This window comes from Ovis canadensis, chromosome 13 (genome assembly GCF_042477335.2).
Source record: "Ovis canadensis isolate MfBH-ARS-UI-01 breed Bighorn chromosome 13, ARS-UI_OviCan_v2, whole genome shotgun sequence".
NCBI lineage: Eukaryota > Metazoa > Chordata > Mammalia > Artiodactyla > Bovidae > Ovis > Ovis canadensis.
The window spans coordinates 87446772-87474560 of record NC_091257.1 but is presented as its reverse complement, the minus strand read 5'-3'; the positions used below and the strand labels follow the sequence as shown (position 1 = coordinate 87474560).

Here is a 27789-nt window from a genome sequence, read left to right as displayed (position 1 = left end):
CCCACACGGAAGCAGCAGAATCAGGCAGGCCTGAGGACCCCACAACCCTCAGGAACCTGCCCAGGGACCCCCCTGCCAAAGCAGGACACAGCCTGGGTGGACTTCTCTCAAAGGGCAAGGGCAGAGCAGAAGCTCTGAGGCCGAGCCATAGCAGGATGGGACACAGAAAGGCTGGTTGTACGACGGGAACAGGGAAGGGGGAAACCACAGGGAAGGGGAGAGGGAGGGTCTGGGGGCTCACTGCCTCACTGGGACCAACCCAGCCAGGCCTTACCTTTGGGGGGCTGCAGCTTGTGCCCCGTCTTCTCGAACCAGCCAGCCGGATGAATGTCAGGGGAATTGGCATTGATCCAAAAGTCATGGCACTCGGAATACCCATCAAAGTGCAGACGTAGGCGGTAGCCACACACCTGACCCCATAAGGGGGAAGCACAGGGACTCAATGCCAGCAGACACCATTTCCCTTCCCTTACTGCTCCTCGTCCAGCCTGGTAGTCTCAGGGGTCTGTTGCTGGAAGGTTACCCCCTTCACCCCTCCTGACTCCCAGATTTCCCTGCATCCTGAACTTTGCCATACACCCTCCCATCCTACCAGGAGCACAGCTCATGTGCTAATGAGCCCTGAGCTCTAGGCACAAGACAGGAGATTCTAAGACAACCTCTGGCCGCTTTGAGCCCTGGACAGATCCCAAAGGCACTGACCAAAGCTCAGGGCCCTCAAGGACCCTTCCTTCAGCTTCCGCCTCTCACTGCTCAGACCTGAGCCTGCTAATGGCAGTTCCTTGAACATGGAACCCTTGAACGTGTTGTTCGATGGCCCAGTGCCTTTTTCTCACTTTGCCTCTTGTGCCTGGGACATCGTACTCACCTCTCGAGACTCAGCAATGGAGGCTCTTCCCCTCTGAAGACATTCCTGCCCCTTCAGTGCCCCCTTGCATACAACTGTCATCACCCCTGAGGGGTATCACTGTTTATCTGGCTGATGCCCACACAACTGTGAGCTCCTAAGGGGATAAGGGCCTTGTTGGACTCATGCCACCATCCCTGCCCTTGGGAGTGCTGCTCCTCAGTAACCTCACCATCTCAACCCTTCTCTTGCTTTTTGTTTACATTTTAGTTTTCTGCATATTCTGCCTCAACCCCCTATTAGGTCGGGTGCTGTCTGAATCCAGGCCCTCCATGCCCTTGGCTGACTCCTTCAGTCCATCCCGAGGGGAGTCATCAGGATAGGGGTGCCAGCCTCAGCTCACCTCGGTCACAGTGAGGATGAAGTACATGCTCGGGTGCTGAGGGTCGATGCCTTCCAACTTCATGCCCGGTCTGAAGCCATTCTTGTTATGAGTGACTGTCTGGTACTGTTAACGCACAGATGGGAGAGGAGCCAGCTCCCCTCTGGCATTATCCTAGCCTAGTGGGCTGGGCGTGGAGAAACTACCATAGGGGCCCACCTGCTTAGCACTACCAAAGAGGTAACTTATTTGGGGAACTTTAGTGCAGGGATCCAAAGCAGGATAGACTACCTTCCAGGTCCCTTGAAAAGTAGACTTCAGGGCTCCGTCTTACCCAAGTCAGTGTGTAGAATTAAGTAAAAGGCAACAGAATTCAAAAGTCTGCAGGCCCAGTGATGGGTAAGCCTGAGTCCCACCTCCTATTTCTTCCCACCCAGGAAGTCCCTTATAGTGAGCCCTTTTCTACTCTAGGTCCCTAATCAGTCTGTCCCCCTCCCATCCTGCCAGTCCTTTGAGGAATGTCAGACACAGAAAGCAGCAGAAGGCCTGAGTTTGGAGGTGAGTCCCTGGACTGGGAGACAAGCTCTTTCTAACACAGAAGTATCCAACTCACGTCCTGGAAGAGGCTGATGGGGGCAGCGATGGCCTTCTGCTCCTCAAGGTAGGATTCCCACGACCAGCCTGGTTTCTTCTCCTCTGAGGCTATGTGGAGGAGACAGACAGGCTGACCCTTCAGGTGGTGGTTGGCTAAGTCCTATCCTGACTGTTGCAACCTCATGAACTGCAGCCCACCAGGCTCCTCTGTCCCTGGAATTCTCCAGGCAAGAATACTGGAGTGGGTTGCCATTTCCTCTTCCAGGGGGTCTTCCCGACCCAGGGATCGAACCCACGTCTCCTGCATTGTAGGCAGATTCTTTACCAATAGAGTCACCAGGAAAGTCCTAGGCTGCTTCTTAAATACAACCTTCCTCAGTTCCCCCAACCCAACTCTACCTTAACCTCCAAAACAAACCTCTGTCTGTGATCACATGCTGCCCTCTGATTCCACTCAGCCATGAGGGTGCCAGGCACACAGGACCCAGGCGAGACTCAGCCATGAGGGTGCCAGACACACAGGGCCCAGGCGAGACTCAGCCATGAGGGTGCCAGACACACAGGGTCCAGGTGAGACTCAGCCTCAGGTGAGGCTGCACCAAATTCTGCCTGCGCTGCCCGGCCCCCACCCCTAGGCCATTGTCGGCAAAGGCACTCTGGATTATGGGCCCACTAACAGAGGTTAGTTATGACCAACCTAGATAGCATATTGAAAAGCAGAGACATTACTTTCCCAACAAAGGTCCATCTAGTCAAGGCTATGGTTTTTCCAGTGGTCATGTATGGATGTGAGAATTGGACTGTGAAGAAGGCTGAGCTCCGAAGAATTGATGCCTTTGAACTGTGGTGTTGGAGAAGACTCTTGAGAGTCCCTTGGACTGCAAGGAGATCCAACCCAGTCCATTCTGAAGGAGATCAGCCCTGGGATTTCTTTGGAAGGAATGATGCTAAAGCTGAAACTCCAGTACTTTGGCCACCTCACTGGAAAAGACTCTGATGCTGGGAGGGATTGGGGGCAGGAGGAAAAGGGGACAACAGAGGATGAGATGGCTGGATGGCATCACTGACTCGATGGACGTGAGTCTGAGTGAACTCCGGGAGTTGGTGATGGACAGGGAGGCCTGGCGTCCTGCGATTCATGGGGTTGCAAAGAGTCGGACACGACTGAGCAATTGAACTGAACAGAGGTTACAAAGTCTTAACCACAGAGGGCCAAAGCTGTGTGACAAGTCCTGAGCCAGAGGACCAAATCACAGCACCACCTAAGCTCACTGGGAAAGAAGAGGAAAAAGAGGGAAAAAAGAGAGGAAAACATGCGAGGAGGAAGAACAGAAGAGACCACACAGAGGGTTTCCCTGGTGGCGTAGTGGTTAAGAATCCACCTGCCAATGCAGGGGACACAGGTTAGATTCCTGATCTGGTGAGATTCCACACATCCTAGAGCAACTAAGCACGTGGGCCACAATTACTGAAGCCTACACTCTCTAGAGCTAGAAAGCTGCAATTACTGAAGTCTTAGTGCCCACAGCCTGTGCTCTGAAACAAGAAACCACTGCAATGAGAAGCCCAGGCAGTGCAAAGAAGAGTAGCCCCTGCTTGCAGCAACCAAAGAAAGCCAACAGACCCAGCACAGCCAAAAAACCACCTCAATGAGCTATAACTTCATACCCACTGCTGCTGCTGCTAAGTCGCTTCAGTCGTGTCTGACTCTGTGCGACCCCACAGACGGCAACCCACCAGGCTCTCCCGTCCCTGGGATTCTCCAGACAAGAATACTGGAGTGGGTTGCCATTTGCTTCTCCAATGCATGAAAGTGAAAAGTGAAAGTGAAGTCACTCAGTCGTGTCCGACTCTTAGAGACCTCACGGACTGCAGCCCACCAGGCTCCTCTGTCCATGTCCATGGGATTTTCCAGGCAAGAGTGCTGGAGTGGGGTGTCGCTGCCTTCTCCTCATACCCACTAGGATGGTTATAATACAACAGACAGAGGGACTTCTCTGGTGGTCCAGGGGCTAAGACTCTGTGCTCCCAATGCAGGGCACCTGGGTTCAATCCCTGGATGGGGAATTAGATCCCATATGCTGCAATTAAAAGTTAGGACAACTAAATAAATCCTTTTTAAAAATAAAAAAGACAAATTATAACAAGTCTTGGTGAGAATGTGGATAAACTTGAACTTTCACACGCTACTGGTGGGAATATACGGTGGTTTGGCCACTTTGGAAAACATTCTAGCAATTCCTTAAGAGGCTAAACATATGGTTACCATAGCACCCAGCAATTCCACTCCTATGTATATACCCAAAAGAAATGAACACTTATGGCCGGACAAAATTTGTGCACCGATGCTCATATCAGCATTGTTCATAACAACCCCAAAATGGAAAAGAACACACATACCCATCAGTTGATAAAGTGTGATATTTCCTACAATGGAATATTATTCAGCAATAAAAATGGATGAAATACTGATACATGGTACAACATGCATAAACTATGAAAACACTGTGCTAAGTGCAAGAAGCCAGTCACAAAGGACTGCATGGTATATGATCTTATTTATAAGAAATGTCTAAAACAGGCAAATCCATGTATACAGAAAGTAGACTGGTGGTTGACTAAGGCTGGAGGGGAATTCGTGGTTTGGGCGGAATGTCAGTTAATAGGTATAGGGTTTCTTTTTAGAGTGATGAAAATGTTCTAAAATTGATTGTGGTTATGTTTATCCAATTCCATGAATAGACCAAAACCCACTGAATTGTATACCTCAAATCAGTAGATTGCATGTTTTGTGAATTATAACTCAATAAAGCTATTAGGAAGCTATTTCTTACAAAAACATGTATAAAGCATTAACTGTAGAAAAAAATGGATACGTTAGACACAGATTCTCTGCACACATAGGACACACGAGCAGTCCTGCTGTGCCCATTCCTACTCCCAGATTCTTCTGCCAAAAGATCCCCAAAATGAGTGGAAAAAGGTTTTAGCCATAAGAGCAAACTTCTGTCTACTGACAAGGTTTCTTCCCTTGAAAAAAGGCAGAAAGGAGAAAATATCCAGAAACTAATGCCACACTTTAATGTTCATAGTTGGATGGTGAAATGTACAAATCAAAGATAACTTCAACCTGGTCAACAGGACCCAGCAAAAAAAAATGCTAGTTTAAGAATGTACTTTCTTAAGAAAGACAGAACAGTGGAGCCAATATATCTATATATCTATAGTTAGATATATATATAATATAGTTAGATATATTAACTCCTGCCTCTATTTAAGACTTAAGAGGACATAAACCAGAACTTTCCTGGTGGTCCAGTGGCTAAGACTCCATGCTCCCAAAGCAGGGGGCCCAGGTTTGATCCCTGAGGAGGGAACTAGATCCCATACGCCTTAACTAAGAATTCACATGCCTCAACTTAAGAACCCACATGCCACAATGAAGATCAAAGATCTTTCGTGCCACAACGAAGACCTGGTACAGCCAATTAATTAATTAAAAGAGGACAAAAACTAATGAGAGCTAAGACTTTAGCTTCTGATGTGACAGCTTGTGTGTGAGAGAGAGCCATGAAAATATGGTTTGGCTAAGACAGGCAGAATATAGAATACTATGGAGTTTGAAGCCCTGGACACAGATCGGGCTTCTCTGACTGGCAATGGGTTCATCAAGGGAGAAAGAGGTCCTAAAACTGACCTCACTCTCAGGCTCTCTAAGGAACAGGAAAGACAGTGACTCATGCAACTAAGCCATGGTCCAAGAGGAAACACCAACATACAACTCATTTATTCATCCACTGAACAAACATTTATTGAGAGTACACTCCACACCAGCCTCTGGGCTAAGGACCAGGGATATAATGACTAGTAGAAGAGATTCAGTTTTGAGGAAGGCAGACAGACATTGCTACACAGTCTCTGGGTGATTGTGTGATAAACTCTACTTGGCTCCAATTGGCTGCTGTCATGCAAAGTGGAGACGGTAATGCAGAAGGTCCGAGGGCCACAGCTGGCTATTAATGATCTTTGTTCCATTTTTCTTAGAACCAAAGGATTAGAATGGAGGCCCAAATAGCAAGGTCAGACCAGTGACCAGTACAGACTTGCCCACACCACCACAGGGAAGCAATACCATGTGGTGCCACTAACGTCTGCTCAAGTCTTTGGATATTATGAGGCCTACTCATACCTGGCTGCTAAGTTGCCGCTAAGTCGCGGATAACAGAGGATAAACAAACACATGATATTAGCCTCAAGAAGATACATATACCATGGCACAAACCAAAAACACACTCTCTCTGTCACACATGCACACATACATGCTAACTTATGGGCATCTATATATGTACAATACACCATCACAATGGTAACCTGCACTCCCAGCCTCACATCTCCAAAGGCGTATACACATGGCTCATGAATATATATACACAGGCCATCATACCAGGCTGGCTGCTGTTCCATTCCTCACTTTCTGGGGTGTTAGTGGTAGGTTGTCCCTCTGGATCCTTTCCTTCTTCTTGCTTCTCCTGGAGAGGGCAACAGCTTCCTGTCTTTGTGAGTCGGCCTGAAGCCCCTATCTCTATTCCTGGCCCAGGCCTGGCTCTCTGGTCACAGGGTGTTCCACTCCCAATGGGTGGATATTCTTCTAGGCTACCAGCAGGAACCCTTTACCACATGGGCACAGTCTCATACCCCCTGGTTTACACAGCCTGATTACAGTTCTCATTCCCAGGTGGGGAAACTGAGGACACGAATACCTGCCCTGTGCTCCATGGCCTCTAGCCCAGAGATGGGGCCCCAGTGAGGAATCCTTCCATCTGCCTGCACACCTACTTGGGTGCTGGTTCATGTCAAGGTGACAGCCCTGCCATTAGACTGAGGTGGGGGCTCTAGAAAAACAGGAAAGTGGTTTATTTATTTCCCTGCAACCAAGTACAGGATCTGACTCCAGACAGGACCCCAAAATATGATGAGTGAGTTATGTGTCTTCTGTGGCCCAGCCCCACCATCTGGATTAATGGAGGGGCTGGTGAGAATTGAGGTACAGCCTCCCCCTGCCCTCCCAGCTGTCCGCTTCCTACCATGGCCTCTGGCTCAGATTCCTCCTCGGATGGGCTCTGATATTCCCTGTGCTTCCTCTTCTTCACGGGTTTGAGGAGCTCAGAAGCGCTGGTGCAGTTGTTCTGGCCTGAGGAGTTCTCCACTATGACTGACCTGAGGGACGGGGAGCCTGAGGGAAGGAACCACCCACCCTGCACCATCCACCTACCCTCAAAGATCGGAACAGGAGAGGGGCCTTGGGGCCGGAGAAGCCCCAAAGGGGCTTTGGGACCGGAAAGGCAGAGAAGTGGGGCTTAATTCCCTCCGGCTTACCGCTCCTGGAAGCGCTGAGGGCACCCATCATTGGAGGAACTAGGATCTGGACCAGCGCCTTGCTGAGGCCCACAAGCCTGGCACGGGCAGGTGCCATCATCCTCTGGTGGGTCTTGAGGCGGACCTTCCAGAGGGTCCTGGGAGAGGTCCGCTGGGGGAGACCAAAGGGACCTCAGGCCGCCTACCCAACAGGTCCACACTCAGGCTCCGCCCACCTCGGAGCCCACACTGGGCCTCCATCTCGGTCCCATTCCCTACTTCCCCCACTGGACAGCCCTGTCTTCCTCGCCAGAGCCTTCACCCCAAGACCAACCCGCCGGCGGGGGCACACCCGCCGGGACCCGGGCCACGCCCCCTCGGGCCACGCCTCTGGCTTCGGCTCTCCTGCGAGTTCGGGGCTCTCCCAGCCTCCGCAGGGGCCCAGCTCCGGGCCTGGGGCTCCTACCCGGCTGTTGGGGGTCCGCGCCGCCACCCCCCGCCGGGGCCTCGCCATCTTCGTACTCGGCCACGCCTTCTCGCCGCAGCTCTGGGCTTGGGGGTTGCTCTGCTCCCACCATGTTCGGCGGCGCGTACTCGCTTATCCGGAACTGTAGCGCGGAAGGGTCAGAGGGGCACGACTCCTGGACTGGCCCTTGACTCACCCCTAGTCAGCATGGTCCCCCCGCCCGCCGCCTCCCTGCAAGCCACGCCTCCAAGGCTCATTCACCGTAAGACAGGCCCTAGAAACCCCCCCAGCTGTCTCGTCTTGGGAGCGCAGCACTTCAAGCCCCGCCCCCAGAGTCCCTCACCTTAAGCCCCGCCCCCAGAACCCTCCCTCTCGGCCAGCTTCCCCACCTTCCGCCTCTGGCCCCGCCTCCGGGCCCGCAGGCCCCGCCTACAGCGGCGGCTCGCTGGACCCCGCCAATCCCCACAGCTACTGACCCGCAGGCCACACCCCGAAGGCGGGGCCGCGGCCTCGGTCCACTCCAGGAGCCGCACTGTGCTGGCGCTGGCGCTGGCGCTGGCGCTGGCCGCTGGCCCCGTGCTCAACTGCGGCAGAACCGTGGCTGTGACAGGTACGCTGCCGGCCGGTCGCTCCGGGGTGCCCACGTGGATCGGCTCCCGCGGAAAGGAGGACACATCCAGGGCACTGCTGGGCAGACCCAGGGCGGCCGAGCTGGCTGCGAACAGATACATGGACAGACAGACACGACACAGGCGAGCGTGACGACCCTGCCCCAACCCTGCCATGCAAGTGCGGAGGCAGGTGAAAAGTATCGTCTCCTCCCCAGGACCCACATCTGCCTGGGCATGGATGCGGATTCTCCTGTTCCTCCAGACCCCTGGCTTGGCCCACCTGGAATGATAAAGGCAGCAGTGGGCAGGTGAGAGCCAGAGCCCGGGCTATCTCCGGCCACCAGGTGCACGCTGACCTCCCCTGTGGAGGGTCCCTTCAGTGTCCTCAGCATCTCCATTTCAGCATGCCCCTCCATCCTGGTAGGCCTACAAATGGAACACAGCCCCCAAGGGGATCAGGCAGGTAGGGGGCCTCCATGAGGAGGAGTTGCCCACCCTCAAAGAAAAGCCTCAGCCATGAGGGGAGTAAGGTGTTTTAGGAGCCCAGCATAAAGTTTGGCTCCTGGCTCTATCCAGGTCACCCAGTGAGAGCTGTGGCCAGACCCTGCATTTCCCCCCGTCCCTGTAAGACGGGCACGTGTGAAGATGTTTTGTAAATTGCTGTGCACACTCTAGGGAGTCTCAGAGAGTGTGTCTCGGGCCAAGGTTCTGTCCGGTCAGCTATCTCATGGCACAGCCCAGGCCAAGTCCAAACTCCCCTCTTTCTCAACCTCTACCTCCACCCCCAGTAGAATCATTCCCTTCTCCCTCTGGGTATTCAGAACCCTCAAGTACCAGATTCTCCTTCACTCATACAGGTCATTTTCCTGGGAGATGATCTTTCCTGATGGTGTTCTTTTATGCCTCCTGCCCACCACTCCCTCCAATCCCAAGCAAAGAGTGGGCACTCAGACATCTTTTGAGGGGACTTCTCTGGTTGCCCAGTGGTTAGGACTCCAAGTTTCCACTGCAAGGGGCACAGGTTTGATCCTTGGTTGGGGAACTAAGATCCCACATGTAAAAAACAAACAAACAAAAAACCAAACAAACACACACATACAAAAACAAAAAACATAAAAACCCCATCATCTGAAGAGCAAAGAAGTAATGTATGAGAACGCAGGCAGTGCAAGCTTTTGCTTTAATAAAGCAAAGGCAGTAGAGACATTTAATAAAGGGTCGAACATGTAAATATATGGGAAAAAAAGACCTAGTGACATAACAAATATGCTTAATACCTATCATTTACTTAACTCCTTAAATGTGCCGGCACGCAGCAGGTGCTGTGTTGGATTTCACTAATTTGAACTTGTTAATAAAAAGCAGTATAGGGAATTCCCTGTGCTTCCACTGCTGGGGACTTGTGTTCGATCCCTGGTTGGGGAACTAAGATTCTGCACGCCGTGAGGCATAGCCAAAAAAAAAAGCAGTGTATGAGTAAGTGATATTTGGTTGCTTTAAGGTGTCAGCAGGGCTTGACAATGGCATATAGGTTAAAGGAAAGAACGTAGATGCAGGCTTAAGTTAGCCTTAAGTCAGTTTGAATCTCAGATCCCACCCCCCCTTAAATGTCTGTGATTCTGAGTAAGTAGCTTTCTTTCCTTGAGCCTCAGTTTCCTCATGTGTAAAATTTACGGGATAATGGTATTTATCTCAAAGGGCTCTGATGAAGATTAAATGGAAAAAAATATGTAAAGTCTTGATACTAGCAGGCCTTCAACAAAAACCAACTCACTCCCTCTGAACAGAAATTTTGAGGAGCTTGGCAGCTCCAGTAAAAATGGGAAAATTAGCTTGTAGTGGCTGCTGTCTTTCCCACCTCCACTCCTCCCTCCTCCTGTTCTTGTGCACTGATATATCTTCCAGCTTTTCCTCCCTAAAATACACAGGACACCCTATATAGTATATAGAGAGTGAATATTCAAGTAGGCAAAGGCTTAGAGATATAACCTGATTAATTAAGGCAACATTCAGACCAAAGTTTGGGGACTTCCCTGGCGGTCCAGCGGTTAGAACTCGGTGCTTTCACTGCCACGGGCCCAGGTTCAATCTCTGGTCGGGGAACTAAGATCCACAAGCTGCTCAGCGTGGCAAAAACAAAAACCCGAGGTTTGTTCCCCCTTCTCAAGTGGTTCAAGTGGTAAAGTATCTGCTTGCCAATGGAGGAGAAACAGGCAGAAGACGTGGGTTCAATTCCTGGGTCAGGAAGATCCCCTGGAGTAGGAAACGGCAACCCACTCCAGTATTTTTGCCTGGGAAATCCCATGGACAGAGGAGCCTGGTGGGCTGCAGTCTGTGGGGTCCCAAAGAGTTGGACACCATTGAGTGCGTCACACACATGCACACACACACACATGGTTTGTTCCCCCTACTACTTCCCCTTTAAAAAAATTACAAAATAGCATTCTCTAAACCCAAATTATTTTGCTTTGCACAGCTGACATAGTTGTACCATTTTAAGTCCTTTTAAATAATCTTTTTATTCAAAAGATTGGCAGTCATTAGGAATGAATGTAGTTACTCGTGAAAGAATTCCATTCTGTCTCAAGGTCTATTAAGGGAGGTGGTTGAGAGAACTTCCCTTCTGTTCAAGTTTCTGTCCTTTTCCCAGCAGACACTAGTGGACCAACTGGGAGTCAGCATCCTCCTTTTGTGCCTTGGGAATAGTCTCAAACAAGAGAAAGTGAAGCCTACATTCTAGAAGTAAGGGATGAAGTGGAGGCTGGAGATGTAAATTTAAAAACCATCCTGTACAGATGGCAGGGAATAAAGAAAAAGGTGGGAGCCTTGGAGCTCATCAAAATAGGTTGGGAAGAGGAAGACGATCTAGCCAGAGACTGAGAAAGAGCCTGCAATGAGATGAAAGAATATCCAGAAGCATCTGAGCTTCTGGAGGAAAGTTTCTAGAAAGTGGGACTGCTCAATGGTGTTAATACCACTAGCAGATCAAGTCAGATAAGGGCTGAGAGCTGACCATTTTAGCAGTAAGGAGATCATGAGAAATCTTGACAAGCACCATTTCAGAGGAGCTGTGGACATAAAAACCTGATAAGAGTGGGTTCCAGAAAGAAATCATCAATTAGTTCAGTATTTATTGAGCATCTAGTATGTATCAGGCACTTTTCTATGCAATTTGTAGTGAGCAGAAGACAAAAAGGCCTCTGTTATAGAGTCTACATGCTAGTGGGGAAACTGACAGAAGAACTGGTCCTTGTCGGGGGATGGGAGAAAAGGAAGTGGAGACTAACAGCTCTTTCAAGGAGTTGTGATACAAAGAACACTGATGTGGGGGATAATATTTGGAGAGTGATGAGTTCTCAAGGAAGGGATGTTGGTTTTGTTTCTTATTTATTTATTTTAAAATTTTATTTACTATTTATTCCTGGGCTTGGCCTTTGTTGCTGCGGACTTTTCTCTAGTTATGGTGAGTGGGAGCTACTCTAGGTGCGGAGTCCAGGCTTCTCACTGCAGTGTTGGGGGTCTGCACTGCCACTTCCCTTCTCTTACTGCAGAGCACAGACTCTAGTTCTGGGAGCTTCCGTAGTTGTGGCTTTGGGGCTCCAGAGCACTGACTCAGTAGCTGTGGTGCACAGGTTTAGTTGCCCTGGAGCATGTGGGATCTTTCCAGACCAGGGACCAAACCTTTGTCTTCTGCATTGGCAGGCAGATTCTTTACCATTGAGCCACCAGGGAAGCCCTGTTGTGCTTTTTAATACTTATTTATTTAGTTGCAGCATGTGGGATCTAGTTCCCTGACCAGAGATGGAACCTAGGTCCCCTGCATTGGGACCACCAGGGAAGTCTCCATTTTGCTTTTTTAAGACTATTTAAAAATTTTTTAAATTAATTAATTTATTTGACTGTGCCAGGTCTAAGTTGTGGCATGCAGGCTCTTTAGTCTTAGTTGCAGCATGTGGGATCTAGTTCCCTGACCAGGGATCGAACCCAGGTCCCTTGCATTGGGAGCTCAGAGTCTTACCCACTGGACTACCAGGGAAGTCCCCCATTTTGCTTTTTTAAATAGAAGATGCTATACAACTTGTTTGTAACTGATGGAAACAAGCCTATAGAGGGAGAAACTGACAGAGCAGGGGAAAGAGAATAATTCTAGAAGACAAGTCCTTGCCAACGCAGGAGGGGAGAGGCTCTAGAGCACCTGTGATGTTTGAGACCCACTGCATGTGGCTGTGGGTTCCTGGCTAGCAATACCAACTGTGTTTTTCCCCAGCTAGACAGTTTTTTCTGAGACCTGGGAACTACTTTCTCTGATTTGAATGCACTTCTTTACCACTGCTGCTGCTGCTGCTGCTAAGTCGCTTCAGTTGTGTCTGACTCTGTGCAACCCCATAGACGACAGCTCACCAGGCTCCCCCGTCCCTGGGATTCTCCCACTACCAACCCCCAAATCTGCAGCTCACACAGCATTTTCATAAGCTTTGTCTCACTAGGTCCACAAAGCAGCACCACCAATCTAACATGGCTCCCAGGCCTGAGCCAGATACCAGGAATCCAACCACTCCCCCCCCTGCAGTCTGGTCACACCTTCAGAGCACCACTTTTGTGGCCTCTGCAGGTGCTGATTCTTCTGCTTGGTCCATTTCCACATCCCTTATGTCTGGAAAATTCTTGATCATCCTTCAGGACCCAGCTTGAGTGATATCTCTTTTCTGAAAGGCCCAGAACCCATGTCCCCCACCCAAAGTTAACACACAGCTCTCTCTGCTGTGCTCTACTCCACCACAGTCTATCTATGCATTAACTTGTCTCTTTTCCATGAGACAGAACAAAGCATTAAAGAGCCTGATCCAGAGACTGCACTGACAAATAGTGAATGAATGAATGAGAGATGTGGGGACCTCCCTGGTGGCCCAGTGGCTAAGACTCCATGCTCCCAATGCAGGAGGCCCAGGTTCGAACACTGGTCAGGGAACTAGATCCCACACAGCTGCAACTAACGAGTTCACATGCCCCAGCTAAAGACCCCGCGTGCCATGACTAAAACCTGGTGAAACCGAAAAAATAAATATTTCTAAAAAGAAAGAGAAAGAGGTGGGAATAAAGAGTGGTCAATAACATAAGAAACACAGATTTCGGAATCCCATAAATGGTTTAGACATTCTTGCCCTAGGGGCTAGAGTACTGTTTCCTCCTTCTGTGTCTCTCAGAGGCTGGAAGAGGAGGGGATACAGTGAAGGTTGTCACTGGCAGCCCTCAGCTGTCATCTCCTCTCTGAACTGCCCTCAACCAGGGGAGCTGCCTCGCCCAAGTGCCCTCTCCTGGACCCGAGGTATAAAGGCCTTGCCCCCTTGCCTCCGTCTAGGGTATCTCAGCAGAGCCATCTCCCCTCCAGAACTTCCTTTGGGACAGGTGGAGGCCTCTGTTAAGACTACATCAGCAGTTCAACGTGCTCCGCCCAACCGCCCTGCTGTCTTCCCTCTCCTACAGGTGATAACACCAAGGGCACCCTAATACATCTCCGCTCAAACCTTCTCAGAGTCTTGTTTCCAGGGAACGCAGCCTAAAACAATTGTGGATCCCCAACCCAAATTGGTGTCTGGCACATAGCAGATGCTCAATAAATATTGAGTGACTGTGTCCATGTTTATTTTCTCTTGGTCTGTCTGCCAAGACTTCCCCTACCCCTTACCCATCAAGGCCTCGTATACAACAGACGCTCAATAAATGCTCTCACTCTAGGTGTGGAGAGTGGGGCGCTATCGCCCCAGACAGATAACCCCCGACACACACTCAGAGCCCCAGCAAAACTGGGCGCCTCAAACTTGGGGTCTCGGCCCCGCCCCCCCGCTGCAGCTGCGGCTGGAACGCGGGAAGGATGGACGCGGTGTCCAGGGTTGGGACCGCCGCCGCCTTCCGAGTCCTCCGGGGACTGGTGTAGATGGCGGCGGGCGGGGCGGTCACCGATCCGCCAGCCCCGCAGAACGGTACTTTTTAAAACGCCAAAATGGCGGAATTCTTTTTTATTCTTTCCCTTTATGGCAAAATAATAATAATGCAATTTTCCGTTATAAAAATTGGAAATTAACGGTAGGAAAGAGAAAGTTTGCCAAATGACCCATTTCCTAAGAAAACCAAACCCCCGCCCTCCACGTCCTCTCTTTTATTAATGAACAACTCTTAATTGATTGCATTTCTCTAAAAACCAAGCCGCCTCCCTCCCCACCCTCTGGATCGCCTCTAACAGCAGCACGGCGGACTCGCTCGCCTCGCCTTCGAACCCCGCGACCGCCCAGATCCCCTTGCACGCCGGCTCCCCGAGCCTCCTCCCGGGCCGGTGCACCCCGCCTCTCGCTCGGGAGGAGCAACGCCCCGGGGCCCCAGGCCCCAGCACTGCCTTGCGGGGCGGGGCCGGGCGCCGCGGCGCCTCGTACTCTGGGGTCCCTACCTGCAAGGCCCGCGTGCGGCCGCCCAGCGCCGAGCTGCGGTCCGAGCTCCGCGCGGCGCGCGCCTGCGCGCACAGGGGGGCGGGCCCGCCTTCCCGCAGGACGCGGGGCGCAAACCGCGCACAGAGCAGGTTTGGGGAGCTCGGGCCGGGGGCCCTCCTGCCAGGCCACGGCTGCATGGGCCTAGTGTCCTTTAGCCCCGGCGCTAGACTGCTGCGCGGGCGAGGCGGGTCGAGATTCTCCCGGTCCCCAACTCCTTACCTCACAGCTAGCAGCACGCAATGGGGACCACGGAGCCGGGAGAGGCTGGTGGGCCCCTGAACTGAGTGGTCAGTGACAAAAAGCGAGGTTGCGCTCCCCGCGCGCACCCCTGCTGGGTCGCTTCGCTGTCCAACGCCTTCCCTCGGCTCCTGCTCCTCACCTGAGATAGGCGAGCCAGAGAACATCGGAAAACCATCTCAGGGAGGGTGAAGGGAGGGCCGTGCCACCAGAAGGAGCCCCCTGCGAGGTGCAGTTCCGTTCCTGGCCCTCATAGCCTAAAGGAAAGCATCAGCGGCGCCAGAGTTTGGATGACCTGACCCCATTGCTATTGGCTGGTGGTGTGACCTGGGGCGCGTCACTTAATCCTCCTGGTCCTCCATTTTTATATTTGTGAAGACTATCACCTACTTCACCGCAAAGGGTTTTTGTTTGTTGTTTTTTGAATGGGTTACTGTGATGGTGTCGTCTTGCGCAAATCGTTGCTTCTTTGTGCTTCAGCTTCCTTAGCTCATCAAACTAATCAAATCTGTTATTGGTTTTTGCCTGGAAAGTCCCATGGATGGAGGAGCCTGGTGGGCTGCAGTACATGGGGTGGCGAAGAGTCGGACACGAACGGAGCTACTTCACTTTCACTTTCATGCATTGGAGAAGGAAATGGCAATCCACTCCAGTGTTCTTGCGTGGAGAATCCCAGGGACGGGGGAGACTGGAGGGCTGCCGTCTATGGGGTCGCACAGAGTCGGACACGACTGAAGTGACTTAGCAGCAGCAGCAGCAGCAGCAGCACAAATCACCTCTTAAACATATGGCAGCTCTGACTTCATGTACATTTGTGTAATTGAGAGGTTAAGAGATTGCAAGCTCTAAAAGGGAAGGAAACGCGATAACCTAGGTGTATCCCTAACCTGGTACAAAGTTGGACACTCAGTGGGTGCTCAGTAAATGTCTGTTGACTGACTGATGGACTGCATGCCGAGGAAAACAAGGATCCTGGTTCAGTCTGGAGTTGTATCCACTTCCTCACAGTGACTTAATCTCTTACTTTACAGAACAGGATATTGAGGTCCATCTGGCCTAAGGTCACAGCCAAACGTCAGGCTACCAGGTTCAACCTCCAGTGCAGACGAGAAAAGGGTTCCTAATTAATTGTAGGCAAATTCCACAAATTGGTGTGATCCTCAGGTTTAAATTTATGCAGACTTTATTCCGGTTGCTACACCAACGCATTACATGTGTTCTTCCTCACTGCAGTGTCAAATTTTAATTAAAACTCATATTATTGGGAACAGAATTGCATCAGTTGAAGATGCTGGTTGCCATAACAATGGAAGTCTCTTTATACACACCAACATACAACCCCATCCACTCATTTTTTTTTCTTTCATCTTTACCCAGACTGTGCTTGTTCTAGATTCCAAAAGGTTTATTTTAGGTATTCAGAAGTTTAAAAGAAAGTGATGGGACCACACAAACACATAGCTTCTCAATAAGGAATGTATCTTTTAGACTAGTGGAATCTGAACCAGTGGGATGTAGGAATAAATAAAGAATGCAGGTCTGAGTTGACAATATATTTTCTGCTCCTTAACAGTATTTTGGTGGTCTTGATACTTTTGGTGGTCTTGCTTCCTTGAACACATTCAGGGATGGAGAGTTCTTCCAAGTAGATGTTTGGGGAAGGTTCTACCTCTAATGTAACCATAGCTTGCTCTGCTGGTCCAGTCTGCCCTCAAGAGAAAGTGATGAAGTCCTATTCTTCCCTCAAGTGACAACCCCATATTCTGCAAGTTTTAATAGCCTTCACTATTTCCAAGTTAACTCACTACTCAAGAGTGGACTGTTGTTCAGTTGCTAAGTCATCTATGACTCTTTGTGACCCCACGGACTGCAGCACGCCAAGTTTCCCTGTCCTTATCTATCTTCTGGAGTTTGCTCAAACTCATGTCTGTTGAGTTGGTGATGCCATCCATTTCATCCTCCATCACCCTCTTCTCCCTCTTGCCCTCAATCTTTCCCAGCATTAGTGTCTTTTTCAGTGTTGGCTCTTTTCATCAGATGGCAAAAGTATTGGAGCTCCAGCATCAGTCCTTCCAGTGAATATTTAGGGTTAAAATCTGTAGTCAAGAGTGGATGGATCTCGAATTTTTTGAAATATTGGTGAACAGAAGCAGAGAGAAAACTATTGCTAGTGAGCAGCCCACAACTTTCTGTTCCTACAGATTTTAATTCACCGTTGGGACAGTGCACTTATTTTAGGAAAATGCACCCTTTTTATAAATAGGAAAACACTTGGTTCCAACGGTATGGCACATTTTGCTAATAGGGAACACTTTCTAGCATAAACACACCCAAATCCTGGATAAAATATTACAAGCAGAAGGACCAAGCAAGCCAAGAAGGAAAAAAGAGTAAATTTACGGCTGAATTTGCAAGAAGACAAATCAGCAGGAGCCAGAAACAACTATGGAAACAGAGGAACCAGGGGATGGCCTGACATCTCTCGTCCTGGAGGTAGTTATTGGACAGGGATTTGGGTTTCATCACACACACCTTGACTGGAGATGGGATCTTGGGTCCATGCAGTACTGGGGAGTTTAAACTGAATTCCTGGTATAAAGACTGGACACCCCTGACTGCCAGACTATATAGTTGGGGGTCCCACAGTGGAAAAGGCAGGGGAGGTCCAAGTTTCCAAATATAATTGAGTCCTTCTTTCCTTCAGGTCCTACTTTCCCCCTGGACATAATGTGTATGGGTGTATGCTTTCCAAAGAATCGAGACTGACAAAATTTCATTTTAGCTTTTAACTGAAGCTTGTATTTGCAAGCACTAGGAAAATTGATCTCTGTGTGGGCCAGAGCCTCAGCTATTTCTGTTACTCCAACCCTGCTAAATATCTTTTGTTCTCCACACATTTGGTAGAGTTCATGTCTCATGCTGCTGCTGGAAACCCAATGGGGGAAAAGAACCTCTGAATTAAGCCTATTAGTTTTTAACTGCTGCAGAATCACCACCACAAAGTGGCTTAAAATACAAACTTATCCTTTTGTCCTGGAAGTCAGAAATCCAAAATGGTGATGCTGAACTTTTATCTTTTGCTTATCCCTAAAACTCTTTTATCTTCCCTTCAAATTTCCTGTTTAGTTGTAATTTTTGGTTGTGCTAGGTCGTCACTGCTGCCTGTGGGACGTCTCTGGTTGTACCGAGTGGGGGCTACTCTCCAGTGTGGTGCGCAGGCTTCTTACCGCAGTGGCTTCTCTTGTTGCAGTGTGCTGGCTTAGCCGCCTTACAGCATGTGGAACCTTCTTGGACCTGAGACTGAACCTGTGTCCCTTGCGTTGGCAGGCGGGTTCTTACCACTGGACAACCAGAAGTCCCTCTCCTTCAATTTAAATGATCCCTCGGTGGGTATTCCTGGTTGTAGGATTTTTCATCAACTGGCAGTGAAAGGACAGAATCCTAACCACTGTTGGTTGAGCTGGGCTTCTAATTTTGACTTGTGGGTCCCGTGGCCTGTGGGATCCTAGTTCCCTGACCAAGGATAAAACCCACGTCTCCCGCATTGGAAGATGGATTTTCAATCACTGGACCCCCAGCAAAGTCCCTGTAATGTTTTACAATAAAAGCAGCTACTATTTCACAAGTGATTGTGCCAAATGCTCTGAAAGTTGCATGTACTACCTACAGTATTAGAAGACACTTCATAGCTGAGGACACAGCTTGCTTTCTATTGCATCTTCCTCTCATGTAAGTTACCTCCAGCTCCTTCTGGCCCTTGGCCAGAAAAACCACTGTCCTACTTCCACAGCTACTAAGCACAAACTGGTGTAGTTCAAGCGCTCTTCAGCAGCTTTCTCGACTCCAAGATGATTCCATTTCCTCTTTAAAACCAAACACCCTTTCTTTTCTCCTGACCTTTAAGGCTACCCCACACAGAAAGCACCACCTTAGTGAAATGCCAATGAACAGAACTTAGAAAATCAACAAATGTTAACAGTGGGTGACAGTTTGAAAGGAACTGGATACTTAATAGGCTCTAGTTACCTCCCACAAATTACTGATTATAAAGGGAAAAAGTGACTTTATATAAGTGACTCAGGTTATTATTACAAGGTGCCACTAGATACGATATACTGAAAATGCAATCATGAGGAGACATCAGACAAACCCCAAATTGAGAAAACTATGAAATAATCATCCTTTACTCTTCAAAAATGACAAGGTCAAGAAAGGTTGAGGACCTGTTCCAGTTTAAAGTCATGACAACAAAAAGGAGCAAAGGATCCTAGGCCAGTAGAAATATATAAAAAGGACCTTATTGGACAACTGACAAAACATAGTGGAAAAGACAAGATTATATTGAGGCTAATTTCCTGGTTTTGATAAGTAGACACTATAGTTAATATGAGAACATCCCTGGAAATACACAAAGTTTCCAGAATAAAACAGATGTCTCTAACTTACCTTTCAGATGGCTCAGGAACAGTGTTAAGTAAAATGAAGTATTATTGGTAAACGGCAAAGGGAATATAATTTCCTTGTACTGTAGTGCAAATTTTCCCTAAGTTTGAAACTTTGTCAAAACAACTGTAAAAGAAGCCTGCTCATTCAGGCTTCTTCTGTGCTTTTTCACTAAGAGGAACTAAATATCTGAAATAGGCTTTAAAAAAACAACAACAAAAAAAACATTTTAGGGCTGTTAGGAACTGAAGGATTTAAATCCTGCCTGTTAACAAATTCCCTTACAAATACCATAATTTCCACAGTAATGATCTCAAAATAGTAATCCTGACTTCCTTCAAGGGGTCAAGGATGGAACTCACTGTTTATCACCCATTTGTATTCACTTTCTGATTCCGGAACCATTTCTTTCTATTCACTTTAAGCTAATCACTCTACTAATTACTACACCGGGGCCCATGTGTGAAGTTGTTTTATAACAGGCAAATCTTTAAGCAAGTTACTTAGGATCTATAAGACCAACTACAAAACACAACCGCACCTACTCATCCTTTCAATTAATGGAAGCATACATGGTTTTAGGGACACAAAGTTCAAGACGTGGTTGCTGCTTCAGAAAGCTCAAAATTTAGAGACTCCCCAGGCAGTTCAGTGGTTAGGACTCCATACTTTTAATGCCAAGGGTTTGGGTTTTATCCCTGGCTGGGGAACTGAGATCAAGCTGCACAGCTTTACCAAAAAAGAAAAACTGTAGTGTAAACTGGTAATTACGTTTTAAGAGCTCTAAAATACGTATTTTCATTTTCTGAAGGACTATTGGTTATATAAACCAAAAAATTACTTCCTTAAAAAAGCTGGCATTGAAAAACATTCTTACATATCCATTCCATGGTAGTGCACCATTTAGAGTGGCAGATCTCTGTACTACTCTAAGTGAGCTGCAGAACACACTCATAGTACAAATTGCTTATTGAAGCACATAGGCATTACCAATGGATTAGCCTGGGTAAATACAGTGTTAGAAGTAGCTACCTTAGTGCATGCATGCTAAGTTGCTTCAGTTGTATCTGACTTTGTGTGACCCTATAGTCTGTAGCCCACCAGGCTCCTCTGTTCAAGGGATTCTCCAGGGAAATATACTGGAGTGGATAGCCATGCCCTACTCCAGGGGATCTTCCTGACCCAGGGATCAAACCCTTGTTTCTCATGCCTCCTGCATTGACAGGCAGGCTCTTTACCACTTGTGCCACTTGGGAGGCTACCTTAGTAAGTGGACACTAAGAGAGAGATACTTTACAAAACATAAAATTGCATATAATCACAAAAACTGAAGTCAGAAAACATTTTCTGAAAGCAAGGTAAATAAAAGTGAAATTACATTGAGGACTTGGGAAAAATGATTGAGTTTCCTAGTTTATCTGGGTAATTATCACAGAAAATGTTCAAACTGCTACAAGATAAGAGGTAAATTTTGTGTGAAATCTAAAGACTTAGTTGAATACAAAAGACTTAGCATGTTTAGTCCTTTGTAACAGCAATTATTTATTATGGTGCTAATCTAAGTACTTTTCATGTATTAAACTTTCATCTTCACAACCCATGAGGGGTTATCCCTACCACCGTGGATGACACTGAAGCATGAAGGTTAATGGCTTGCCCCAGATATGACGATGATGATCAAAGTCGCTCAGTAGTGTCCAATTCTTTGCGACCTCATGGACTATGCAATCCATGGACTTCTCCAGGCCAGAATACTGGAGTGGGTAGCCTTTCCCTTCTCCAGGGGATCTTCCCAACCCAGGGATCAAACCCAGGTCTCCTGCATTGCAGGCGGATTCTCTTTACCAGCTAAGCCACAAGGGAAGCCCATGATAAACCATCTATTAATATTATGTTGGTCCTAACCTCATGTTTCTGAGGAGCTGGGAAGTCCTTTTCTCATATTCAAGTAAGGAAAGAAAGAAACTTGATAATGGCAACTCCGATTCAAAAAAACCAAATATCAGATATTTGGCAAATATTTGATACTAAGTGGGAATACACAATAAACTCAAATCAAGCCTTTCCCTCAGTGAACATTTTATTGAGGCAATAAAGCACAAAATAGGTTAACAAAGTGGGAGAAAGATACCAAGAGAAAAGATGGTAACAACACAGGAGTGGAACATTAAGTCACAGGGCAGGAAAGACTTGAACTGGCCATAAAGGCACTATGGCATGTTAACACACTATCAGGTAAAAGAAAGCGGGATCCAGATTACCACACTTCTATTCTGCTCTCTACCAGTTTAACACTCCCGTCTAGCCACAGGTAAAGGTGTGGCAAGCTGCAGAGACTCAGATTCTACTAAGTTAGCAAGGAACTAAACATTTTATTGGTCAACTCTAAGTAGGCCAGTGTTTATATATAAAAGTGGTTTGGTATGTCCAATGATGGGGGTCCACAGGCGTGGAATAGGAACTAGAGTTTTAATAAACTGGTCTTTGCTATTAAATTCTTATGGGTGTAGGCATTTACCTATACAATTACCCATCTGCGAGGGTGGCAGCTAAGAGGGTAGACAAACCTGCCTATTACCATGTGATGTCATAACATAAGAAAGCCCAGTTGAAGGATGCTGCATACTTTTAGAAAGTCAAATTGTATATTGTAGTATTCCCCCCTCCTTCACTTTAAAAGGCTGTGGTTTTAAAAGCTTTTGTTCTTTCCCTGAAAACAAGAGAACTTTGGTCAAAGCCAATTCTTAAAAGTAACTTGTCCTTAAACACATTTTGAAAGGCAGTGCAGACTTGCCTCTTTATGCAACAGTCACTACTTTTTTCTTCAAACAGGTAAAACAATGAACTATAGTTACAGATACCAGTTTTTTCTTTCAAAATCCAAGGTCTATATCGGAAAACAAACCGTATTTCTTATGAATATCTTTAAAAATATCAAAAGCATCAAAGAAAATAAGGTCGTCAAAGAAGCATCAACCTTTTGGGGCACTATGTTTCTAAGATTAGACTCTTTAAGATTTCGTAACAGGAAGCCCAGAAATTTCTCAAAATGACAGTATCCATCACACCCTACCCTAACACTACCCAGCCATTGACATCTTATACACTGACAGTTCCCAGAAAGATGTTAAAGCTGAGCCAAACAACCTACAGCCCATTTTCAGACTAAGACTAATGAATGGTTTTTAAAATGAAATTACCTTAACGAACCAAACAGAGATATAAGGTAATTCATTTCTCAAACTGCAAATTCAGCTAACTAGGCTTATGGACATAAGGACTAATTGTAACCCAGTAACTCCTACAAATTTGCCGATTATAATTTGGTTTCCACAGAATTTATTACACTTTATGATGAAGTACTAGGGTTTATCCCATTTAAGTTTTTTCCAAGCCAACCACATAAAGTTCGTAAGGATGACCTAACCAATTATCACAGAACCCCACTAACTACAAAAGGATGACTGTTAGGTAGAATTTTGCTTTAAATGGTAACTGATTTACCAAATGATCTGTTAAGTGCCTATTAATATTAAGGGTTTTCCAGTAGAAAACACAGTATTTGCTTTTCCATTTTGAATAACATACTAAATTTCTGATCAAAGAAAGGTTACTTCTATTTTTACATAACAAACAGTAAAGATCACGGAACCTTACTCTTACAAAACACTAATTACAACGATCACTTTCAGAAAGTGGGATTACCAGGCTAGATGAGATCCCAAGTATTAGAACTACTTTTTTGAGTTACCAATTTAAGTTTAAAGAACATTTAAAAAAGCTATTAACTTAGGCAAAACTGTTTTAACAGGTCCACTACAAAATCTTTTTATTTTTAACTTAAACCTGTTTAAGGGGCCAAAGTGATTTTGGCAAATTTGATTAACAGCACAAAGTAACGTATCCAAACTTATTGCATCTGAGACTTGCCTTGTTTTACAAGTAAGTAGAATTTACATCGTTTCCACAGATAGATCATCAGTATCTCAAGGAATTTAAGAGTGACCTATTCAAGTAAGGCAATCATCTTGGTAGCAAACTTTTATTGAAATCTTACATAACTCAAGCTTTATAAAAAGCCAACATAATTGAAAATTGGGTTCTCCCTCTAAAGCCTTAAGTATTCAAAGCCTGAAAAGGTTAATTTAAAATTAAGCAAACAAATATAACAATAACAAAACCCCTTCAGCAGATCCTGCTGAAATACTTAAAAAAAAAAAAATCTAAATGAGCTTAATCTTTACAAAAGTTATTTTAGCTCAAAAGCTATAAAATCAAAGTTATCTTAATTCTACAAAGAAGGGAGAGGATCTTTGACTTCATGCCATTTCTTTAGAACCTCATCTTTTTCATCAAATTTGGCTACAAATCCAATTTCTGTGTGCCCATTTTGGGAGGTTTCTTCTTGCAGAAGAGGCCAAGTAGAAACATGAAAGAGTAACTGACTAAGCAAGTAGGAAAGTGTTCCGTAATAGTGTGCAAAGAATGGAGAGTTCTGGGTTAATCTCTGGAACTTGATCTGGATCGTGACCTTGACTTTGAACGAGATCTAGAACGGGATCTTGAAGCTCTTTTTGGTGGAGGGGACACAGAACGGGCCTTTGAGGGTGGAGCAGGTAGGGGTGAATTGGAACGGGACTGGCTCCTTGATCTAGATTTGGACTTTATATCACCTTTTCCATTTTCTTTGGGGGAACGAGATCGAGAACGAGACCTGCTTCGAGATTTCTCATACTCATCCTTCGATCTGCTCCGAGAACGCGAACGGGAGCCCCGATCAGACTTGGGTTTAGATTTGCTTTTTGATCTAGATTTCCTGCCTTTGGAACGAGACCGTGACCGACCTTTGCTCCGAGACCTGGATCTAGACAAGAAAAGCCAGATATTTTTTTCAGTACCTTGCCAGAACACACAAGCACTCTATAGACAAAGTAAGTTATTCAGAAAAACACTCAAGAATCCACTTACCGGGAGCGACTTTTTGAGATACTTCGAGATCTACTGCGGCTGCTCCTACGACTTCTACTTCGTGACCTTCTTCTAGATCGTGACCTGTAACAAGAAATGTGGTAATAAATTTTCATCTCAAGACACCTCAACACAAATGAATAATTTATACAAACAAGCCAACAATAAAACTCCTTAATTGCTCACTACAAATTAAATCTAGTATCAAAATATTTTAAAAAGAACCCAACAATGCCAATAACAAAAGAAACTAGAAACTGACCTAACTTCAATTCAGCAGTAGTTGAAATCCTGCTGTTTGAATTTTATTTTGTTTGTAGCAAATGTTGTCTGCCCCCACACCCTTCAATAAATTACCTAGATCTGCTTCCAGAATAAGACCGCCTATGGCTTGTTCGTGGCTTATCTTCAATGAGTCTAATATTTCTCCCATTGATTTCTGTACCATCCAGTTTATCCAAAGCACGCTTCATGTCAGAGTAGGAGCGAAACTCAATGACACCTTCATTTGTGCGTTCTTTGTGAGCATCTGCATAGGTTACTTCACCTGCTTGTCTCATGAAATCCTAAAAGAGCAATATGACTGGTCATTCCCAGAAATCTAAAGAAAAAAGATTTGCTGTATTTGATTCTCAGATATAAAAACATTTTTTAAACTTTAAGTCAAATCCTTTTTATCCCAATTATATAGCACTTACCTTTAAATCTTGCCAACTGCAACGACTAGAAAGATTTTCTACAATTAGTCTGAATTCTGTGCGTACAGGTGGTCCATATTTGTCTCTGCCAGAGGTTCTCCGACTGCTGTATCCACCTCCACCACCTTTATCATGTGAAGAGAACAATTAGACGCTTTGCAATGATAGGCATGCATAATGTTTGAAAGTTAGTACAAACATAACAACTTTTATTTACTGGAGTAGGACTTTGCTATTATACTGCTAAACCTTCGATACAGTTATGATTTGCCATAAATTAAATTAAGGGCAAGTCAAAACAGACTAAAACCAACTAAACTTCTCCTACATTCTGTTAGAGAGTGACTGCTCCTTTATTCAATTTACCTCGCTAAGTTTTATTTTACAGAACATTGTAAAATATAAAACTTAACTGATTACATGCATTTCTACATTTTACAAAAATGTTTACTAGTTACACTAAGTACTTACATCACAGTGTGAGGTTTTTGGTGGTGGTTTGGCCACAAAACACGCAAGGTAACAGTCACCTAGTTCAGATTAACCAGTTTTGTCTAACCCTTGGAATCCTCACCATCACCCTGCGTCTAATGGCAAAAGGCTGCTGTCGTCATGGCTTCCGGTAAGGTCAGCCAAAGGGTCATAGGGCAAGGGTCACACAATGTATGGAAAAGCCAAGGCCAATCAGGAAAGGCAGTCATCTTAGCCTCAGTGGACACAGCCTCAGCCCCATTGGTCACTTTCAAATTGAAACATCAAGGACTTGTTAAAAAGTTTGAATTCAACATGCAACAATTTCAACATCAAACATTTAACATAACCAACCCCCTCCCACCTCCTCCCAATAACATGCCCCAACTAGTGCATATACAGCATAAAGCTCATTTAGATCTTCTGTGGTGTAAAACCACATTACTTATATATTTTATTTGGCCCCCGTCAATTTTCGTAAAGCTAAAACCTACGCTTAAAACCCCACCTCATTCCCCGCCCCGCCCCCACCTCCACCCCAACCAGTCCCAAACTTCTACGCTCAGTCATTCACATTGCTAGCTAATGCACTGACAGGCCAAGTTGAGGGGACACAACAAATACAGCCACCCCTCACTTCCTCCGTAGGTACAGCCCACGACAGTGCTGACAGGGGCCCAACAAGTCACTCCCTCCCGACTTGGCAATCCCCGCCCCCAAACACCCAAACCCTGCCTAGGCAAAACCCACCACCCAGTCCCCGCGCTCCGGCGTCCCGTGTCTTCCCCGGGCAGGTGTGAAGGCAGCGAGCCCCGGGAGCACCCGAGTCAAACAGCCGCGGCCACCTCGCCTGCCCGGCTGGGAGGCTCCACCCCGCCCCGCCTAAGCCTGCGCCCACCCCCCGGGGTCCCAAGGACGCGGAGCGCGCGGGGGTGGAACTCACTGCGGCTTCCGTAGCTGTAGCCGTCGCGATCCCGGCGCGGGCCGCGGGCGTGCTCCACGATCACGCGCTCGCCGCACAGCTCCTTGCCGTTCAGCTCGTAAACGGCGTCGTCGGCGTCGCGGGAGTCCTCGAACTCCACGAAGCCGTACCTGGGGGGCGGTGCGAGGGCCGGAGGCCGACGGGCGTCGTTAGGCCGAGGGCGCGCACGGGCGCGCGCCCTCCCGGTCCCCGCGCGCTCCCGCGGCTCCGCGCCGCCGCCATCTTGGCGGCCCTGCCACGCGGCGCCGCGGCCTTGACCGTCTTCTCCCTCAGATGGGCCCTGCCGCCGCAGGCTCGAGGCGCTGCGGGCGGACGCGGGCTCCCGGGGTCCGACTCACCCATTTTTAAGGTCTATTTCGAGAAGGCGGCCATAGCCACTGAAAAAGCGCTGGATGTCCTTCTCCCGGACGTTGTAGCTCAGGCGTCCTATGTAGACGCGCGGCATGTCCGCAGCGGGCAAGGGGCCCGAGGGCTGGCGGTCGAACGGCGGACCGCACGGCAGTAGCCGCGGTGCGGGTGCGGTGACGGCGAGAGCCCGGACACGCACCTCACACCACAGCGGCGGCCGAGTCCAGCCACACAATGGTGCGCGCGCGCCTGGGCTACGCTATAAGGGCGGGCGGTAGGGGGCGGTGCCCGGCGTGTGACGTCAGCGCGCTGCACGTACTCTCCCGCTCTGGATCGCGGAGCGCGGCGCCTGAGGGTGACTTGATGTTCCTCAGCCCGCCAAGTTTCAGGGAAGTGAGGCTTTACCCGCTCACCGAATTTTTTTCCGCACATTTTTGTCAACATCATATTCTGTTTCCAGCCAAGGACTTGTTTTTTAATTTGTGCTTTTAAAAAAAAACTTTCTTCATGCTAGCTCTTCAGGACGGGCTCCCGGGAGGCTGTCCCGGAGAATCCCCTGTTTTCATTGGTTCTGGAGGTTGTCATACTAGGCCTCCACGATCTCTGATTGGCCTGTCAAAACGAGGCTCGAATTTTCTTCGCGGATCGTCGGGCTCACGCTGCGCTGGTGTGTAAGGCGCCTGCCTAGTCAGTGGGTTAGGTCCTCTTTCCGCAGCGTCCGAAGTTTCTGCTCCGAGGTCGTGTGGACCCGGACCGGGGTTCACAGCCCTGCTGCCTTCTGTCCTTCGGGGCCCCACAGCCGCCATTGCGGTCTCACTTCACTGCCTCCCTGTATATCCAACTGTCCTTCCAGGAGTCTTTTAGAGCACTGACTCCTGCAGTCGCCTGTAGATTGAAATATACAT

The 27789-nt window shown here is 47.7% G+C and overlaps 2 protein-coding genes across 6 annotated transcripts in view; both read right to left on the bottom strand.

Moving 5' to 3' along the window:
• The window catches only part of L3MBTL1 (L3MBTL histone methyl-lysine binding protein 1), a 31780-nt gene extending 17041 nt beyond the window's left edge, over positions 1–14739 (bottom strand). For all 5 annotated transcript variants that reach the window (XM_069546979.1, XM_069546980.1, XM_069546982.1 and 2 more), the window contains exons 1-10: positions 14698–14739; positions 8536–8681; positions 8121–8359; positions 7645–7786; positions 7200–7350; positions 6908–7040; positions 6268–6352; positions 1843–1931; positions 1251–1355; positions 275–410 (exon numbers count right to left, since the gene is read on the bottom strand). In XM_069546979.1, coding sequence (XP_069403080.1) covers positions 275–410; positions 1251–1355; positions 1843–1931; positions 6268–6352; positions 6908–7040; positions 7200–7350; positions 7645–7786; positions 8121–8359; positions 8536–8671 — 1216 coding nt within the window. In that variant the 5' untranslated portion in view covers positions 8672–8681; positions 14698–14739. The remainder of the gene's footprint in view (positions 1–274; positions 411–1250; positions 1356–1842; positions 1932–6267; positions 6353–6907; positions 7041–7199; positions 7351–7644; positions 7787–8120; positions 8360–8535; positions 8682–14697) is intronic.
• A 6740-nt stretch (positions 14740–21479) lies between these two features.
• SRSF6 (serine and arginine rich splicing factor 6) lies at positions 21480–27174 on the bottom strand. Its single transcript, XM_069546983.1, has 6 exons — positions 26875–27174; positions 26498–26646; positions 25084–25208; positions 24743–24951; positions 24386–24469; positions 21480–24281 (listed from the first exon to the last, which is right to left on the bottom strand). Exons 1-6 carry the CDS (start codon positions 26979–26981, stop codon positions 23918–23920), a joined length of 1038 nt encoding a protein of 345 aa, XP_069403084.1. The 5' UTR covers positions 26982–27174; the 3' UTR covers positions 21480–23917.
• Between the last annotated feature and the right edge of the window lie 615 nt (positions 27175–27789).

Bases quoted from the DNA above. Each gene is read 5' to 3' on its own strand.
- SRSF6 (XM_069546983.1), bottom strand. From the start codon at position 26,981: ATGCCGCGCGTCTACATAGGACGCCTGAGCTACAACGTCCGGGAGAAG. The intron at 24,952-25,083 runs GTAAGTGCTATA...TTGCTCTTTTAG, and splicing joins GCAGTTGGCAAGATTTAAAG to GATTTCATGAGACAAGCAGG. The intron at 24,282-24,385 runs GTAAGTGGATTC...TTTCTTGTCTAG, and splicing joins ATCTCAAAAAGTCGCTCCCG to ATCCAGGTCTCGGAGCAAAG.